The following is a 19,061-nucleotide window of genomic DNA, read 5'->3' on the forward strand; positions in this document are numbered from 1 at the left end:
TTTATTTAAAGAACTAGAACTGCACTCGGTAGTGCACATAGTCTCACCTGGCACGCTCATTCTGAACAAAATAACATTAACTGAGTACGCCGCTATTATGGTCCATACACCCTTATCATCCTTTCGTGCCATTATGTCACAGACATTGCAGTTTTCCGTAGCTTTGTTGATTAATTATTAGGATATTTAATGACCACTTTTGTGCACATTAAAACTAAATTGCGTAAATGCAGATGAATATGAAAACTATTTCAAACTATATCCCCACGGCTAGTCGATTATATGTATGAAGTTTCGCAATGATCTGTTAAGTGGTTTGGGAGAATTTTTTTAAACATTTTTAGATCCAAAAAGAGGCCGAAGTCTGCCTGCGAAGGTCCAAAAAGAGGCCGAAGTCTGCCTGCGAAAGTCCAAAAAGAGGCCAAAGTCTGCCTGCGAAGGTCCAAAAATAGGCCGAAGTCTGCCTGCGAAGGTCCAAAAATAGGCCGAAGCGTGCCTGCGAAGGTCCAAAAAGAGGCCAAAGTCTGCCTGCGAAGGTCCAAAAATAGGCCGAAGTCTGCCTGCGAAGGTCCAAAAATAGGCCGAAGCGTGCCTGCGAAGGTCCAAAAAGAGGCCGAAGCCTGCCTGCGAAGGTCCAAAAAGAGGCCGAAGCCTGCCTGCGAAGGTCCAAAAAGAGGCCGAAGCCTGCCTGCGAAGGTCCAAAAAGAGGCCGAAGCCTGCCTGCGAAGGTCCAAAAAGAGGCCGAAGTCTGCCTGCGAAGGTCCAAAAAGAGGCCGAAGTCTGCCTGCGAAGGTCCAAAAAGAGGCCGAAGTCTGCCTGCGAAGGTCCAAAAAGAGGCCAAAGTCTGCCTGCGAAGGTCCAAAAATAGGCCGAAGTCTGCCTGCGAAGGTCCAAAAAGAAGCCGAAGTCTGCCTGCAAAGGTCCAAAAAGAGGCCGAAGTCTGCCTGCGAAGGTCCAAAAAGAGGCCAAAGTCTGCCTGCGAAGGTCCAAAAATAGGCCGAAGTCTGCCTGCGAAGGTCCAAAAAGAGGCCGAAGCCTGCCTGCGAAGGTCCAAAAAGAGGCCGAAGTCTGCCTGCAAATGTCCAAAAAGAGGCCGAAGTCTGCCTGCGAATGTCCAAAAAGAGGCCGAAGTCTGCCTGCAATGGTCCAAAAAGAGGCCGAAGTCTGCCTGCGAAGGTCCAAAAAGAGTCCGAAAAAAGTTTTGATGGAATTGTTTTGTTAATGCCTGGCATTCATGCTTAAAATATCCCTTGGTATGTGACAACCCTCACCTGGGGGGATGCCATGCTGGATGTTTGTTTTCAAGGTCATTAGGGATCAAAGGTCATCCAGCGAGGGCTTATTTTAGAAGTAGTACCATGTCGCTGCAGCTTTAACCACATAAATAAGCTTAAAATTGTCCTGTATCATACATCGATGTCTAAAAAGGTATTTTGTTTATTTTAAAAGTAACAAAAAACAAATTTGGGTCAAAGGTCACAGCTCAATGGTGAAATGTCAAATATAAGATATTTCACTAAAAACTCATAACTTGAATTGTTATTTTTCAAATGACTCGGTCACTCATTTTACTTAATATGGAGAATTTTTTAATGTGCAAAATAATTTTGGATGTTTTCTAGAAATGCTTTATTCCAACTTTTCAAAACCATGATTTTGTATTTTCAAACTAGCACTTGTGTATTTTCACAGTACCAGTGCATACTCAGCGATATGAAGACATTCCAAAGTTCATTATAGAATAAACTGTCAATCCGCAGCAGCCTCCAAGGCCATTGGCTTTGTGCATCCATGTGCATCCATGTGCATCACAGGCACTCACATACGTGTGAATCTGGCTTGCACGATAACACCTGCATCTCGCTGTGCTGCATTTGATTTTTCCATCCGTTGATGAAGTGATGTGATGAGGGTTGTGATTCATTCATCCAGTGATGAAGGTTTTGATCAAGTTTCATCAAAACTGTGTGCATAGCTTTGGAGAAGAGAGCAAATACCTATTTTAGGGGGACAATTCCCCCACAAACCTCCTAAGATTCCGATTTTTTTTTTTATGTCATGAACAAACGTTGGTACATCACAGGTGATGAATGGAACATTGTGGTTAAGTTTCATCGAAATTGTGTATGTAGTCTCTGAGAAGAAAACAAACACCTACTTTGGGGGGGGGGTGAAACCCCCCCCCCCCCCAAATTAAAGGGTGATGGGAGGGTGATGGAAAGGGTGAAAGGGAAATTAAAGGGTGATGGCAGGGTGATGGGGGAGGGTGATGGGGGAGGGTGATGGGGCCTCCCTATAGAAGTCAGCTCCCACCCACCCACCTCACCTCCCCCCTCCCCCCACCCACCTCACCTCCCCCCCTCCCCCCACCCACCTCCACGTAGACTCCCTGAGGGACCAATTTTTTAAATGCCGTGAAGAAACTTTGGTACAACCATGGAGGTTGTGGTCAAGTTTCATCGAAATAGTGTGGGTAGCTTCAGAGAAGAAAGCAAATACCTCTTTCGGGGGGTTAAACCTGGACCCACTTTAACCCCAGGTAGGCCCCCCTTGCATCCCAACGTTTTTTCATACCATCAACAAACTTGAGTTGCAACATACCAGTTATAATTTTAGCCAACTTTGGTCACAATCCCATCAGCAGTTTCGGAGAAGAGGTTGCAAGTGTTTACTGAGTGACGGACTGATGGACGGAGGACGCGCCATCCCATAAGCTCCCCGGATCTAAGTTCCAGGTGAACTAAAAATCAAAACAAGGAATGATAAAACCTAAAAGTAATTGTAATAACATACAGTGCATTCAGAAAGTATTCAGACCCCTTCACTTTTTTCACATTTTGTTATGTTGCAGCCTTTCGCTGAAATCGTTTAAATTCATTTTTTCCCTCATCTATCTACACTCAATACCCCATAATGACAAAGAGAAAACAGGATTTTAGAAAGTTTTGCAAATTTATTAAAAAGAAAAAACTGAAATATCACATTGACATAAGTATTCATACCCCTTGCTACGACACTTGAAATTTAGCTCAGGTGCCTCCCATTTCTCTTGATCATGTTTGAGATGTTCTGCACCTTGATTGGAGTCCACCTGTGGTAAATTCAATTGATTGGACATGATTTGGGTCTATATAAGGTCTCACAGCTGACAATGCATATCAGAGCAAAAACCAAGCCATGAGGTCGAAGGAACTGCCTGCAGAGCTCAAAGACAGGATTGTGTCGAGACACAGATCTGGCAAAGCCTACAAAAAAATCTCTGCTGCATTGAAGGTTCCCAAGAGCACAGTGGCCTCCATAATTCTTAAATGGAAGAAGTTTGGAACAACCAGGACTCTTCCCAGAGCTGGCCGCCCGGCCAAACTGAGCAATCGGGCGAGAAGGGCCTTGGTAAGAGAGGTGACCAAGAACCCGATGGTCACTCTGGCTGAGCTCCAGAGATCCTGTGTGGAGATAGGAGAAACTTCCAGAAAGACAACCATCACTGCAACACTCCACCGATCTGGGCTTTATGGCAGAGTGGCCAGACGGAAGCGAAACAGTTCAATCTTTAACGGTATGGACCTCAAACATCCGGGGCCTTCGCTCAAACCTGACTGATCTCTCCATACAGGTTGCTTCTGACAATCCAGACTTGATCTGCTTAACAGAGACTTTCCTCCTTCAAGATGTCTCTGATTCCTTAATATCTCTTCCTGGTTACTCCCTCCTCCGGTATGATAGACCTGAGCCTCGTCCTTGTGGTGGGGTGTCTATCTTTATCAAAAACTCTCTTCCTCACTCTCCTTGCACTGCCCTCTCTCCTCCTCACCCCCAGGAGTACCTCTGGCTACGGCTTCCTCTCCGCTCCCACCTTTTGTTCATATGTGTTCTGTACCGTCCTCCAAACAGTGATGACTCCATTTACATTTCACTGTCTGACAACATGGACCAACTTCTATCCACTCATCCCAACTCTCTCTTCCTCATATGTGGTGACCAACTGTCATCATGCCAGCTGGATGGGTGTGGGTTCCTCTCTCACCAGTCATGGCACCTCAGCAAAGGACTTCTGTGACTCACTGGGATTGACACAATCTGTCAATTTCCCGACCCGGATCTCAGCCAATGGAGTATCTTCTCTTCTAGACTTGGTAATGACAAACTTCCCTGCTAATGTCTGCTGCTCTTCTTCTGCTCCAATCGGTTCTTCTGATCATGTGCTTGTCAAAGTGGACATCTCTCTGGCCATTCTCAGAGAGCCTCCTCAGCATCGACGAGTCTGGCATTTCACTCAGGCCGACTGGGACGGTCTTCAAGTAGCCATCAATCGTCTGGATTGGTCTCCCATCTCCATTGCCTCTGACATCAATTCTTCCTGGGAATTCTTCCAAACCAAACTGCTCTCTCTCATGCACAGATTTATCCCATCTCGTCTTCAGTTGTCTTACCCTTCCTCCTGTCCATGGTACACTGAATCTTGTGGTGAGGCAGTTGCCCTGAAACAACTTGCCTTTGCCTCTTGGAAGGCAAATCCAACTGAAGGCAATCTCAGTTCCTTCCACCAAGCTCGGAACAAGTGTGTGTCTACCCTCAGGAGTGCCAGGAAGCACTATCTCTCCACACTCAAGAATGAACTCTCAAACCTGTCTCCTTCCTCCAAATCCTGGTGGCATCTGGTCAAATCCGTTTCTGGTGTTTGTTCCCCCTCCATCCCCTCCCTTACCTCAAATGGCCACACAGTTGACATCGCACGTGACAAAGCCGAATGCCTCAACTCTGTGTTTGCCTCAAAATCTTGTGTCCCAAACCCATCTCTCCTGTTCCCACCCTTCCCAGTCGAACCCAACTGCTCCTGGACTCTGTGTCCTTCTCTCCTGACAAGGTGGAGGAGTTTTTGTCTAACCTCGACTCTGATTCTGCAACTGGACCAGACGGCATCAGCCCACGGGTCCTAAAATCCTGCTCTGCTGCTCTATCTCACCCTCTCTCTGTCCTTTTCACCCTCTCTTTTGCTCAAGGACATCTGCCAGCATCCTGGAAATCAGCAAACATTACCGCTTTACACAAAAAAGGTGCAAAAACAGATCCTTGCAACTACAGACCAATCAGCCTGCTCCCAATTATCAGCAAAGTCATGGAATCCATCATTGCTTCGGATATGAAATCTTTCCTCTTCTCCAACGGTTTGATCTCTGATCATCAATTTGGTTTCAGACCAGGTCACTCTACTCTGGACATGCTGCTTCTGCTGTCTCAACAATGGATGGAGGTCCTCAATGCCAAACAGGAAATCAGAGCTGTCTCCCTCGACATATCACGTGCCTTCGATACGGTCTGGCACCCCGCTCTGCTCACCAAACTCTCCTCCTATGGTATCCATGGAAATCTCCATGCATGGCTTGCGGACTTCCTCTCTGGTCGTAGTCAACGTGTGGCCCTGAATGGATTTCTCTCAACTCCCCTTCCTGTTCAGGCTGGAGTTCCCCAAGGCAGTGTTCTGGGCCCTGTGCTTTTTCTGGTCTTTATCAATGATCTCTCCGACTCTCTGGAAAATCCTCTCTATCTCTTTGCTGATGACTCCACTCTCTGCCGCTCCATTCCTCTGCCCTCAGATCGGCAGTCTGCAGCCTCCTCACTCTATGAAGACTTGGACAAAATCACAGACTGGTCAAACAAGTGGAACATGTCTTTCAATCCTGACAAATCTCACACTCTTACTATGTCTCTCCGAAAAGATCGACTGGACCACCCTCCCATCTACTTTCTCAACAATCCTCTCCAAGAAGTTCTGTCGCTCAAGCTTTTGGGTCTCACTAGCTGCCATGATCTTTCTTGGGAAAACCACATTTCCAAGCTGGCCTCCAAAGCCAGTCGCCGACTGGGCATCCTCCGTCGTGCGAAGTCCTTCCTCGGCACACCTGAGCTCCTCACCACATAAGAGGCTTTCATCCGCAGCTCAATGGAATACTGTTCTCCCCTATGGGCCGGGGCTCCTGCCTCACACCTAGCTCGGCTTCACGCTGTCGAAACCAAAGCTTTCAGAATTATTGGAATCTCCTGCGATGAAGCTATCTCTGAGGGCCTTTCACTCACTCACCGCAGGCAGGTAGGTGGTCTTTCTGTCTTCTACCGACTCCTCTCCGGCCTTGCACCCCCAGCTCTCTCTGTGCTCTGTCCCCCAAATATTCCTACAAGTCGCACAAGATCTGCCAGCAACCCTCTGATGGTTAAACTGCCGAAATCTCGGCTCTCTGCTCACCTTCACTCTTTCATTCCTCTTTTCTCCCGCCTCTGGAACAAACTCCCTCACTCCCTTCAATCCAAAACCTTGATCTTTTCTACCCCCGCTAATTCACCCCAGATCCACCTTGTTTGAAATTCCAACTTCTTTCCTGGAAGTCCTGGCAGTGTCCATATGTTTTATACCTCTCCCACCCCCCCCCCCACCCCCTTCCTATGCCCTCGCCCAATGCCCTCTCCCTCTCACTGATCTCTCGATGTCTGAATGTCTCTTGGCCCCTGCTCTCAAAATAATGTGTTTGTGTCCTTCCTCCTCTCTCCCCATCTTGTCTACCGCTCCCGATGTTATATGTTTTATGTGTCGGTTTGTCTTTCTGTGTGATTAATGTTCGCTCTTTCACGAGCCTCGATCTTGTATACAAAAAAACAAAAAACAAACAAAAATATATATATTGGTTTCATCAGACCACAGAATCTTGTTTCTCACAGTCTGAGAGTCCTTTAGGTGCTTTTTTCCAAACTCCAAGCGGGCTTTCATGTGTCTTTCACTGAGCGGTGGAGTGTTGAGGGGAGAGGCCAGGCCTCACTGAGAGGCCAGGATTCTGTCTGGCCACTCTGTCATAAAGCCCAGATCGGTGGAGTGTTGTAGTGATGGTTGTCCTTCTGGAAGTTTCTCCCATCTCCACACAGGATCTCTGGAGCTCAGCCAGAGTGACCATCGGGTTCTTGGTCACCAAAGGTGGGCGGTCCGCTTCGAAAGTCTGCTTATCCGCTTATCCGCTGCAGCGGACTAACGTTTTCGAAGCGGATAAGCGAATCGGAACAACCCCCGGAAACCGAAGCGGATAAGCGTAAGAGGACTACCGAAAAATTACAGCGCATCGCGATTCGCCAAATCAGCTGTTAGCCTGAGCCGTTACTCTAGAATTGTGAATATTTATTTAAGTGAATAATAAGTGAAAACTGAATATTTTATTGGACGCTAGAGCGGCAATAACGTCAAGATGGAGAGATTTCTGACTCTCCAGCCCAGCGGCAGTGCCAGGGACAGGCACACGAGCGACGCAAACCAGCAGTCCCAGCACAGCGACATCCACAACCCGGCGGTCAACATGATGGGGGACGTGGAGGACAGTCAGGAGATCTGCACCCTGACCCCTCAGCTAGCGCGCAGCGAGAGCAGGATGTCGCTGGACTCAATCGAGTCGGCTAAGATCAACGTGACAATGGACACAGACAATTCCAGCCTCAGCCAGAAGTGGAAGCACATCGCCCCCTTCTTCAAGGTCGTGGACAGCAAGGCCACGTGCACCAAGTGCTCAAAGACACTCAAAGCCCAGCCCGGATCAAGTTCAAACTTGAAGGTGCACTACCAGAAGTACCACGATGCCCAGCACAACGACCTCAAGGCGGCCCTCGACGGCGGCAGCAGACGCGGCCGCCACAAGTCCTTCCAGGACATGGCCGGCGCCAGGAGGCAGGCCAGCATCGAGGAGACCTTCAAGGAGAAGTTCAGCCAGAAGAAGTGTCTCGACCTTTACTTTAGGTAGGTAATTTTATATTTTAATTAAACTCATTTTCATTTGTCAACTTCAAGTAAGAATATATTAATAACTTCGGAATAAATCCGTCCGTTCTATTCCGATTTAATCGGAATTTATCGGATTCAATCGGAGGCACGTTAATAATTATAAATTCAATGTTAAAGTTTTTTTGACTGTTCAAAAATATCTTTCAACAATTTATATGTCTCATATAAATAATTTATATGAGACATATAAATTGTTAAGAGTTTTCATTCATTATATCAATTTATAATAAATTGATATAATATATAATTCAGGTCCTTCATTGGCTGCATGAAGCCCGCCTCGGAGACAGACAACGAGCACAACAGGGCCCTGTGGGCGTACGGCTGCCCACAGTTCAAGGTCCCCTCCCGGCGGAAGCTCACTCGGGACATCAGGGCGATGGGGGACCAGGCCAAGGCCGACCTGACGGACCTCCTCGCCAAACAGGAGTTCGTCGCCACCACGGCCGACAGCTGGTCGGCAAGCAACAGGGCCTTCCTGGGGATGACGGTGACCTGGCTGGAGAGGGTCACCTTCGAGAGGCAGTCCACCGTCCTCGGGATCAAGGAGATCACCGTCAGCCAGACGGGCCAGTACCTGGCAGAGGCGATCTCCGAGCTGCACGATGACTTCGGCATCAAAAGAAAGGTGTGTAAACTCTGTAGTTTTAGAATTTAAAATTGTTTACAAAATTTATTTTCAATAGATTACAATTAACAATAAAAGTATGCGTTTTTTATGACAGTGTTTAAATATAATAGTCAAGATTAATTAGATTATTCAGGCAACTTAAAATGAATTGTTTTAGCAAAATATAATGTGTATTAAGTGACGTATTACAGTAATACGTCACCTAATACACATTATATTTTGCTAAAACAATTCTTTTTAAATTTTAAAACTTTTAATATTAACTGTAAGTGAAAAATGAAAATAAACTTTGTTTTAAAACAGTATTTTGCTTTTCAGGTTGTCAGCACCACCACTGACAACGGCGCCAACTACATCAGCGCCTTGAATCACTACGGGGCCCTCGGGCGCGATGACGAGCAGCTAGACGTGGTGGAGGTGGACCCAGAGGTGGTGCAGACCAACACCATCCTCGTGGTGGACGCCCTGGAGGAGGTGGACCAGCAGGAAGAGGTGGTGCACGTCCCCAAGCATCGCCGCTGTGCGGCACACACAGTGAACCTGCTGGCCTCCAGGGACGTCGAGAAGGTGCCCGGCTGGAGCGCCCAGCCCAGGCCGGCTTTCACCAAGCCGGCCGCCAAGGCCAGGGCCTGTGGAACGCCCAGAACAGGAAGACAGTGACCGCCAATGACATTAAGACGGCCCTGGGCAAGAAGCTTGTGACCCCCGGCGTCACCAGGTGGAACTCTAGCCACGACGCCTACAAGTGCCTGCTGACCGAGGTGCTTGACATGGACAAGAGGAACAACCTGAACCAGATCTGTCAGCGGCAGCACCCCCACCCCCTGCCGCACATCACGGAGGACGACGTGCAGATCTGGTCGGAGTACGTCAAGGTGACCGCCCCCCTCGCCGCCTGCCTAGACGTACTCCAGGGCGAGGAGAAGGCCTACATGGGGTGCCTTCTCCCCCACCTCCAGGTGCTCAAGGACTCCCTGGAGGCGCTGTCCATCGACGGCAGCATCGTCCACGCCCAGAACCTGGTGGCCAGCCTCCTCCAGCAGCCGTCCTGCGCCAGGAAGGGAACAAAGGGCTTTGACGGCAGGTTAGTTCTTATATTATTATTATATTTTATCGCAACGAGTTGAAAATTAATAAGTGCTTCTTTCTTCTTATATTATATTATTATTAAATGATTAAAAAATCCTTGCCGGTCTAATGATTCATTTGAAATGAATTAAAATCAGTTGAATGACATTAAATTTTTCAATTTACAAATCTGAAATTATTTGACATTTGTTTTATAACTTTTCTTTTACTTCAGGTTCAGCCACCTCTTCGTGGACATGGACCTTTTGATGGCCACGGCGCTGCACCCCCAGCACAAGCTCGCCACGGTCAGGGCCATCTGCAGGAGGCAGAACAACGACGCCATCTGTGACCTGGTGAGGGACAAGCTCATCAGGGACCTGCTCGCCCTCGTCCTGCCTGACGAGCACCTGGACCCTGCCCCCCAGCAGGGACCCCAGCCCGGCTCGAGCAGTACGGACTACGTGTTCGCCATGGAGGAGGGGCAGCAGGAGGAGAACCTCGAGGAGAAGATCAGGGAAGAGGTCAACAACTGGTCGAGGAAGCCGCTGAGGGGGAACCCGGGGCTCTCGCCCAATCTCTTCCCGCTCGAGTTCCGTGATGCTTGGGTAACTCTATTTCTCAGGCATAACACGCCGCTCCCGAGCTCTGCCTCGGTCGAGCGCGTGTTCAGCTACGGGTCGGACATCCTCAGGCCTAAGAGGTCGGCCCTGGCTGCACCGAACTTCGAGGCCCTCGTCTTCATGAAGGGCAACCTCCAAATCCTCAAGAAGGCCCACGAGGTGGAGGAGGAAGACGAGGACTAGTCAACAGACTGCTAGTCTGTTGACTAGTACTAGTAGACTCTCTTGTCAAAGAAAGGACGGGCAAATTGATTTTTCTTTAATGTAACTTGCATATATTAAAATTATATTTAAATTAACTGTAGAGTAGAGTAGAGTCGAGTGGAAAACTTTATTTCAATAAATTTTGAATAAATTTTATTTAAATAAAAATGTATATTTTTGATCTTAAAAGCTTTGTTTGTCTTTGTAGCAGTTAGAAATGGCTATTTAGGCTTAAAAAGCATTAAATTCCCTTTAGAAACGTCAAAAATCGCTTTAAAAACGTCGAAGCGCTTTTAAAAAATCGAATCGAAGCGGATAAGCGGATAAGCGGTAAGCGGACTAAGATTTTCGGCCGCTGAAGCGGATAAGCGAATCGGACTACACGGGCTGGCGGAGCGGATAAGCGGTAAGCGGACTTAACATTTTCCGAATCGCGCCCACCTTTATTGGTCACCTCTATTACCAAGGCCCTTATCCCCCGATTGCTCAGTTTGGCCGGGCGGCCAGCTCAAGGAAGAGTCCTAGTTGTTCCAAACTTCTTCCATTTAAGAATTATGGAGGCCACTGTGCTCTTGGGAACCTTCAATGCAGCAGAGATTTTTTTGTAGGCTTCCCCAGATCTGTGCCTCGACAAAATCCTGTCTCTGAGCTCTGCAGGCAGTTCCTTCGACCTCATGGCTTGGTTTTTGCTCTGATATGCAGTCAGCTGTGAGACCTTATATAGACAGGTGTGTGCCTTTCCAAATCATGTCCGATGAATTGAATTTACCACAGGTGGACTCCAATCAAGGTGTAGAAACATCTCAAAGATGATCAAGAGAAATGGGAGGCACCTGAGCTAAATTTCAAGTGTCATAGCAAAGAGTCTGAATACTTATGTAAATGTGATATTTCATTTTTTCTTTTTAATAATTTTGCAAAACTTTCTAAAATCCTGTTTTCTCTTTGTCATTATGGGGTATTGAGTGTAGATTGATGAGGGAAAAAATGAATATAAACGATTTCAGCATAAGGCTGCAACATAACAAAATGTGAAAAAAGTGAAGGGGTCTGAATACTTTCTGAATGCACTGTATGATTTCACAACACAGGCTATTAATTATCTTCATTTTGGTCATTCTCATCCTCCCCTTGTATCTTTCAATCGATTAATAGTGAACATCTGATGATCTACAATGGAGGAGACCAACAACTACTAGGTTCCAGACAAATCGGGGAAGATTAAATGAACAGAGCTGGAGCTTATCGGAGGAGGAAATCATCCTCCATTGCAAAGCGTACGCTACACATGAAGCATGGGGGATTAACGGTAAAGGAGAAAGATTCATGAACCAGTTGAAACAAACAAAGCTGGCAGCCAATGCTGATAGATTCCATTAAAGAAATTCAATGAAGTAGCATCAGTGGAGAGAGAGTACTTCACCCAGGAAAGAATAAAGGAAATAAGAAACAAAGCAAGCATTTGAAGACATGAATCGGATAGCCCAAAATGGGAGAATTTAAATGAAGAGGAAAAACTGGACAAAGAAGGAAAATTGGACCTTATTGTGGGCCAAGGAGTATGCCAGACGAAAAGTCGTGAGAAAAGAAAGTCTGAACACCTTGGAACAGATATTCCAAAGACTGTGCCCTGATAACGTTAATTTAAGGAAAAAAATTTTAATCTATCAGAAAATATTCACAGAGGAGGAACTCAGAATAAGAGATGAACAAACTGATGAGGCGATAAGAAATAATTGGTCACCGATAGATGGCGAACTACCACAATGGAATGACGGCACATACATTTGGAATGAGATTCCCAGAATATAAACTCAAAAGAAAAGGAGCAACCGACAGAACTTCATGGTGTTGCACAGGAAATAGGACAGGAAGAGAGGAGAGCAGAAGCTCATGGGATTTCAAGTTTAATTACAACAAGCATTCTGAGTATTGCGCTGCAATACATGTCCCCTACCAAAGTTCAAAGTGCCATAACTTTGTCAAAAATGATCGAATATGCAAATTTATGCACGGTTGATGCTGGTTTTCAAACTTGATCTGAGGTATGCTGAGACACGAGTGTCACGCCTCGCCTCGTTGATAAGCCCGCAAGGTCGCTCCGTGGAGCAGCCTGCACGTATTGCACTGTGTGAATTATATAATTACCAACTCACGGTCTGAGGTACTAGCGATTCAAAAGATATCCATTTTTTAAAAATATTTTCGTTCAATTAACGACATCTGCCAAAGCACGTGCCCTATCGCAAATTCCAAAAGGACATTTTAGTGCTGAACAGATCTGTGAAGTTTCCCCTTGATTGGATCAAAAATGAGGGAGGAGCTCGGTTTTAAAGGTTCATGCTTAAAAACGTCATAACTCTGAAACCATGTGATGCATGACGTCATGCTCGCTGACTTTTTTGTTCGTCATGGGTTTGCGATTCTGCCTGCAAAGATTGGATGTTCAGCCGTTGCAGAGAAAAAGGGGTTTTCGTGTTTTCACGAAAAACAATATGGCGGCCGAACCACGTGACCTGTGACGTCATAATTACCATTAAAATATTCTTCAGACCGAGTCCATCATATGGTGAAAATTCTATCTCAATCAGTCCTATTATTGCAGAGAAATTGGTTTTTAAAGGGAATTAAAACTTAAAATGGCACTGAGTTAAGGATCATCAGAATTATCAAAATTCCCAAAGTTCAAAGTGCCATAACTTTGTCAAAAATGATCGAAACGTCGTGAAGTTCGAACTTGATCTGTAACTTATCATGAGGAAACCAGGTACCAAGGTTGAAATCATTAGCATTAAGAGTTTAGAAAAAAAAGTCCGGAAAACTGTTCTTTGCATGATGGACGGACAGACTGACAGACTGACGGACTGACGGACGGAGTGCAAACCTATAGTCCCCTCCGGTGTACACTGGTAGGGGACTAAAAACAGAGACAGAGATTGGGCAACAGATTGGCGAATTGAATCAGGAAACAAGATTGTAAACTTCACAACAGAATCAAAAATTGACAAAAACAAATGTTGCAGCAACACCCCGAGAGAAAGAACAACTCAAAGTTACTAACTTAGCTGAAATAGCACCTTTGCAAACAAAACAAACCAACAAAGATAGATGGAGCACAAGGAGGAGAAAATGGACAGCAACACAATGAAGAAGAGGAGGAGGAGGAGGTTGACAATGAACAACAGAGTCCACCCTACCCCCTCCCCTTCCCCCCTCCCCTCCCCCCCTCCCCTGCCCCCTCTCACTCCCTCCCCCCTCCCCTGCCCCCCTCTCACTCCCTTCCCCCTCCCCCTCCCCTTCCCCCTCCTCCTCCCCCTCCCCTTCCCCCTCCCCCTCCCCCTCCCCTTCCCCCTCCCCTCCCCCTCCCCTCCCCCTCCCCTTCCCCCTCCCCTTCCCCACCTCCCCTCCCCTTCCTCCTCCCCTTCCCCCTCCCCTTCCCCACCTCCCCCTCCCCTTCCCCCACCTCCCCCGTCCCCTTCCTCCACCTCCCCCGTCCCCTTCCCCCACCTCCCCCCCCCGTCCCCTTCCTCCACCTCCCCGTCCCCTTCCCCCACCTCCCCCCCCCGTCCCCTTCCTCCACCTCCCCCGTCCCCTTCCCCCACCTCCCCCGTCCTTCCCTCCCTCAGCCTTCCCCTCCCCCCTCCACCTCCCCTTCCCCCTCGGCCTCCACCCTACCCCCTCCCCTTCCCCCTCCCCCCTCCCCTCTCCCCTGCCCCCTCTCACTCCCTTCCCCCTCCCCCTCCCCCTCCCCCTCCCCTTCCCCCCCTCCTCCTCCCCTTCCCCCTCCCCTTCCCCCTCCCCTTCCCCACCTCCCCCCTCCCCTTCCCCACCTCCCCCCTCCCCTTCCCCACCTCCCCCCTCCCCGTCCCCACCTCCCCCCTCCCCTTCCCCACCTCCCCCCTCCCCACCTCCCCCCTCCCCTTCCCCCACCTCCCCCATCCCCTTCCCCCACCTCCCCCCTCCCCTTCCCCCACCTCCCCCCTCCCCTTCCCCCACCCCCCCTCCCCCCTCTCCTCCCCTCCCCCCCATTCCCCTCCCCTTCCCCCTCGCCTCCCCCGCCCGGCAATGCTGGGTACTTCTGCTAGTAGGCTGTATTGTTTTTCCAATTTCAGCTTTGGTCTCCAGCATTTTCAGGTTTGGACTCCTGCATAACGTTATTTTCCCGGGTACCGCACAAACGGCTGCACCGATCAGATTCTGTGACCTCGGACAAAGAGCTTTTATAAGGACATGGGTTGAATCCATGCTTGAGCGAATGCCAACCCTCTCCTCGCCATCACGGCCGTCTCTCCAACTCACAATCCCACGAGATATGCGGAAAGGACAACCCAAAACCAATTATCTTCTTTTTGATTCGTATATAAACATCATTAAAAGTAAATAATGACCTCTGCCAAAGTTCAAACGACATGAGTTCAATGTCTACATGAGAGAATTCCACATGGCTATTTGGGTGGTGTATAAGCCAACAGATCGCTGTCTCCATCAATCTTGCCGAGGCCGTAACACCTATGGGCTGAAAATCCTTTTAACTGTTGACTTGTAGTTTTTACAATGAAGGAAACATTAATAATGTTGTTAAATGTTTATTTTCTGATTAATATGTGATTGGAGTTATGTTGTTTGGAATGAAAAAAGAGATATCGAGTTCAAGTAAATGACGGCATGCCCTGATGGTTTCTACTTTCTGAACGTGAACTTCGCGGATCGCCATATCCAGATTCACCACGGACCCACGATCGATGTTTCTATACGTGAACGTACCCGTTTGTTTGTGAACGGGTACGTTTTTCATGGAAGGTATTCACGAACTTGCTGTCCATGTCTGACGTGCAACTGAAGGTGCCACAGGAATGTGGAATTTATTGGTTTCATGCTTCAGCATTCACCGTTTCTGCATTGTCTGTTCGCTTCTGGCCTCCCACCCGTGCGTAGCATGGGTACCTCACTAGTTCGAACAATTCAAGAAGGGAAACAGAATTCCAAAGCTCAAGAAAAGAATCAGACAAATAAAAAATAAATTCATCGAAAATAATTGGCTGGAACCATTAGCTGCCCATAATAGGCTCCAAATCCAACAGAAAGGAGGAAAAAATATAAAAAACTATGATGAGGCCAACAGCAGAAAAAGCAAACTTAACAGTTTGTAAACAAAGCAAAAAAGTTATACATAGAACTTGGGAAACATCAACAAAATGTGGAAACTCCCCTCAAAACGAGGATCTTGAAAAATTCTGGAAAGGGATACATGAAGACGAAAGAGAATATCAATAGAACAAGGAAGCAGATTGGATACGACGCCTGTAAAATAAAAAGCAACTCCTGCAGGGAATGCAACCAAAGTTCATAGATGAAGAGAAAATGAGAAAACATCTCACAAAACGCCAAATTTCAAATTCCCAGGCCCGGATGGGATCCCAAACTTCTAGCTAAAACAATTCTCCACCCTCACTATGCTGGATGGCTCACAGTAGGCAACACTCTCCTCATCCCAAAATCGAATGAAACTCATCTACCCCACAAGTATTGACCGAAATGTCCCCACATCGCATAATCATAACAATCCATGAGGGTCACGGTCACACATCGACCAAAAGCAGGACCTGCCTAAGGCTCCTTGCGCCATCGTTTTGCACCGACAATTCATTAGGTTCATTAGGTTGGATTGCTGTGAAAAAGACTTCCTGTTTTAATAAGTGATAAAATGATTCCATTACATTGTCATCTGTGCATCTGGTGCAGCTGAGCTTCGTCTGGTTTAAAACCCAGGCCCTTGAGCTAACAGCAGTCACAATTTAACAATTTATAATGGACATGTGAAAATAGGATTGCAGCACAAAATCATCACCTTCACATGCAGGTGAGATCATAAAAAGATAATATGATGAACATTATTCTGTTTTTTGGTGAAGATGTCTGGAAACTGTCCTGTGGAGAGGAGGTTGTTAAATGGCAGATAAGACGTGGCAGAAGATGACCGAAAGGATGTCAACAGTCTATGGTGAAAGACAGAGAAAGAGAGAGAGAAAGAGAGAGAGAGAGAGAAAGAGAGAGAGAAAGAGAGAGAGAAAGAGAAAGAGAAAGAGAGAGAGAGAGAGAGAGAGAGAGGGAGAGGGAGAGAGAGAGAGAGAGAGAGAGAGAAAGAGAGAGAGAGAGAGACCAGGAGGCCTTATACCTTGGGCCTTTTAATTATTACTTCCGCCACCAAAGGTTCACGTGAGTGATGTTTTCACCCCTGTCTTGGCCTGTTTGTCTGTGAACAGGATACCTCAAAAAGTTATTGAATGATTCGGACCAAATCTGGTGGACAGGTTGGGTGTTTGACAAGGACGAAATTATTCGAGTTTGTGAAGATCCGGATCTGAATACTTTTTAAATGATTCTTCATCATTGAGTGATGGTGTCAAAAACGGTATATACCATGATATCCAAAAAGGTGTGGACGACTTATCACAAAACTAGGTGGATGTGTTGGTCAAATAACAAGAACAAGCTGATTAGATTCTGGTTCAAGTGTGGATCCAGATCCGGCCTATCAGTGGGATACAAAACGTAAACTGTTCAGCCTGGCGGAGGTTTGTGCTCTTCTACCAAGTGTCATTCTAATTAAACTTGCTGTGCATCTTTCAGAACGCATGAGAAAGAAGCAGGGGCTACAGTCCAGGAAGAAAAGCATTACTTCACTGTGCTACGTGTCAATGCTTCACGGAGTACGGAGTTCCGAGGTGTCGAAGAATGAAATGGCTCAATAGAGAATCCACAAATTGTGTGCCTTTGTGTGACCGGGTCAGAAATCCTGTGTTCGGGGAGACCAGTAGTTGTAAGAGTTATCGAACCGGATACCACATCAGGAAGCTGTCAACACGTGTGGCTGCAAGCAGCCGTGGAGAATCCACAACGAGATGGCTGAGAAATCTGTTGCCATCCATCGTAGCTAACAGACAGAAGTTATTTAAGGGCCAGATTGGTTGTTGTTTTCTTTGCCCTTCATAATGCATGTTTGCAACAACAACAATCTTGTATCGTCTGAGGGGTGGTCCGACTTACAACTTTTGGTGTCAGAAGTGGGATTGAGGTGACGAACAGGATGACAAAATTCTGGATTCCAGGGACCGGCAGCCAATCCGGCTGGAACAGGAGGACAATGGAACTGATTGTCTGTGTGGATAACTTTTAACTCATTTCTCAAAACATCAATTTGACCATTCCGGAAAGGAGGTCAAGGGGCAAACAGCCTGAGCTCGAGCCAATTGATGAGTTGGAAGCCCTTCGATTGGAGGTTGTCAAGTTGCAGCTGGAGAAAGAGAACACTAGAAAAGACCCTGCCAGTAATGACCCCGATCTGAATACTCCCGTACCAGTCACCGTGGTGATCCCACTCAAGTGCACGCTCCGTCAATTCAACGGGGATGAGAAGATAGAGGATTGGGTGAAGGATGCCACAAAAGCCGGTTTTTTTTCTCTCTCCAAACAGCAAGAGAACGTCTATTTTCTAATCTCTTCAGTGGATGGCACGGCAAGGGCCGAAATGACATTCTGATCAGTCAATGAATGTCTCTCTCTCTCTCTCTTTTTCTCTCTCTCTCTCGCTGCCGCACGTGTGTAATCAGAGAACGTTGCTGCGCAGCGTTTCTCTTGGTGCACGTCGTGTGGTAGCGCTGCCCTTCCTCCCTTTCTCCCGCTCTGTTATTTACTCTCTTTAATCTCCACGTTTCATTTCTTGCGAGTCTGAGAGTGAGAGCGCACTCGATCCCGCGTTGCTTGTTTGCTTCACGGTATCGAGTGTTTCCCCACGCCCGTGGCCATGGCGAACATCGAGGATTTTTCCGGTTTGGAAAAGTTGAGTCGGAAAAATGGTTTATTGTGCACACCACCTTCTGAGGTGACGGTGGAGCAGATCGTTTTGTGTGTCGGTAAATGTATCGGTATGCACAATGTAATTGCTGCATCGAGGATGAATCAGCGCGTCGTCATCTTCGTCTCGAAAGAGGAAATGGTGACGCAGCTCGTCGAGACCGGTTTGACTGTTGGGCCGGATATCTTCGTGTTTGTTTCACCGTTGGATGCACCTTCCGTGAAAGTAATCGTGTCCAATATTCCGCCTTTCATCCGACACGAGCAGATTAAGACTGCTTTGGAGCAGTATGGTAACGTCGTGTCGAAAATAACTTTCATTCCTGTTCGATTTAAGGATCAGCAGGTAAAACATGCTCTGTCCTTCCGGCGTCAATTATTTATGATTTTAAAGCCGGGAATTCGCAATTTGGAGGTGATGTTGAAAATTAAACACGACGACTATACATACCGGGTGTTTGCTACGTCACAGACCTTGGTATGTTTTTAATGTGGTCAGCACAGACATGTTAAAAACGAATGTCCCAGTAGCATGTCCGAACAGCCAAGGGGGGAGTCTGAAAAGGAAAGTGAACCTGTGCCAGGCAACGAGGCTCCCACAGAGCCAGGTGAAACTGCTGAAAATCAAACCGAGGATATGAGCGGCTTTTGTGTTGTTACACGAGGAAAACGAAGGCACCAAGGTGCAAGTACAGTCGAGCCTGTTTCATACGCTGAAGCAGTCGCTGTGAAGAGGGTCTCACTCAATAGGAATGAGGGTAGTCCGAACCTCCTCGGTGCTGAGTCCTGTCCTCCTCCTCTTGGTGAGCAGGAGGCTATGGAGCAGCAACACGTCTTGTCAGGTGATGCTCCAAGTGGAGGTAAACCT

The 19,061-nt window shown here is 47.3% G+C and overlaps 2 protein-coding genes across 2 annotated transcripts; both read left to right on the top strand.

Annotated features, from left to right (window-relative positions):
* The first annotated feature begins 6,816 nt into the window (after positions 1-6,816).
* LOC144894303 (uncharacterized) lies at positions 6,817-9,104 on the top strand. The gene is made up of 3 exons (XM_078786816.1): positions 6,817-7,768; positions 8,066-8,441; positions 8,763-9,104. The coding sequence occupies exons 1-3, from the start codon at positions 7,227-7,229 to the stop codon at positions 9,102-9,104; spliced, it is 1,260 nt and encodes a 419-aa protein (XP_078642942.1). The 5' UTR covers positions 6,817-7,226.
* Positions 8,778-10,524, top strand: LOC137411834 (uncharacterized). Its single transcript, XM_068097116.2, has 2 exons — positions 8,778-9,528; positions 9,748-10,524. Exons 1-2 carry the CDS (start codon positions 9,215-9,217, stop codon positions 10,316-10,318), a joined length of 885 nt encoding a protein of 294 aa, XP_067953217.2. The 5' UTR covers positions 8,778-9,214; the 3' UTR covers positions 10,319-10,524.
* Positions 10,525-19,061: the final 8,537 nt, after the last annotated feature.

Source organism: Myxine glutinosa, chromosome 11 (genome assembly GCF_964187855.1).
Source record: "Myxine glutinosa chromosome 11, kmMyxGlut1.1, whole genome shotgun sequence".
Taxonomy (NCBI): domain Eukaryota; kingdom Metazoa; phylum Chordata; class Myxini; order Myxiniformes; family Myxinidae; genus Myxine; species Myxine glutinosa.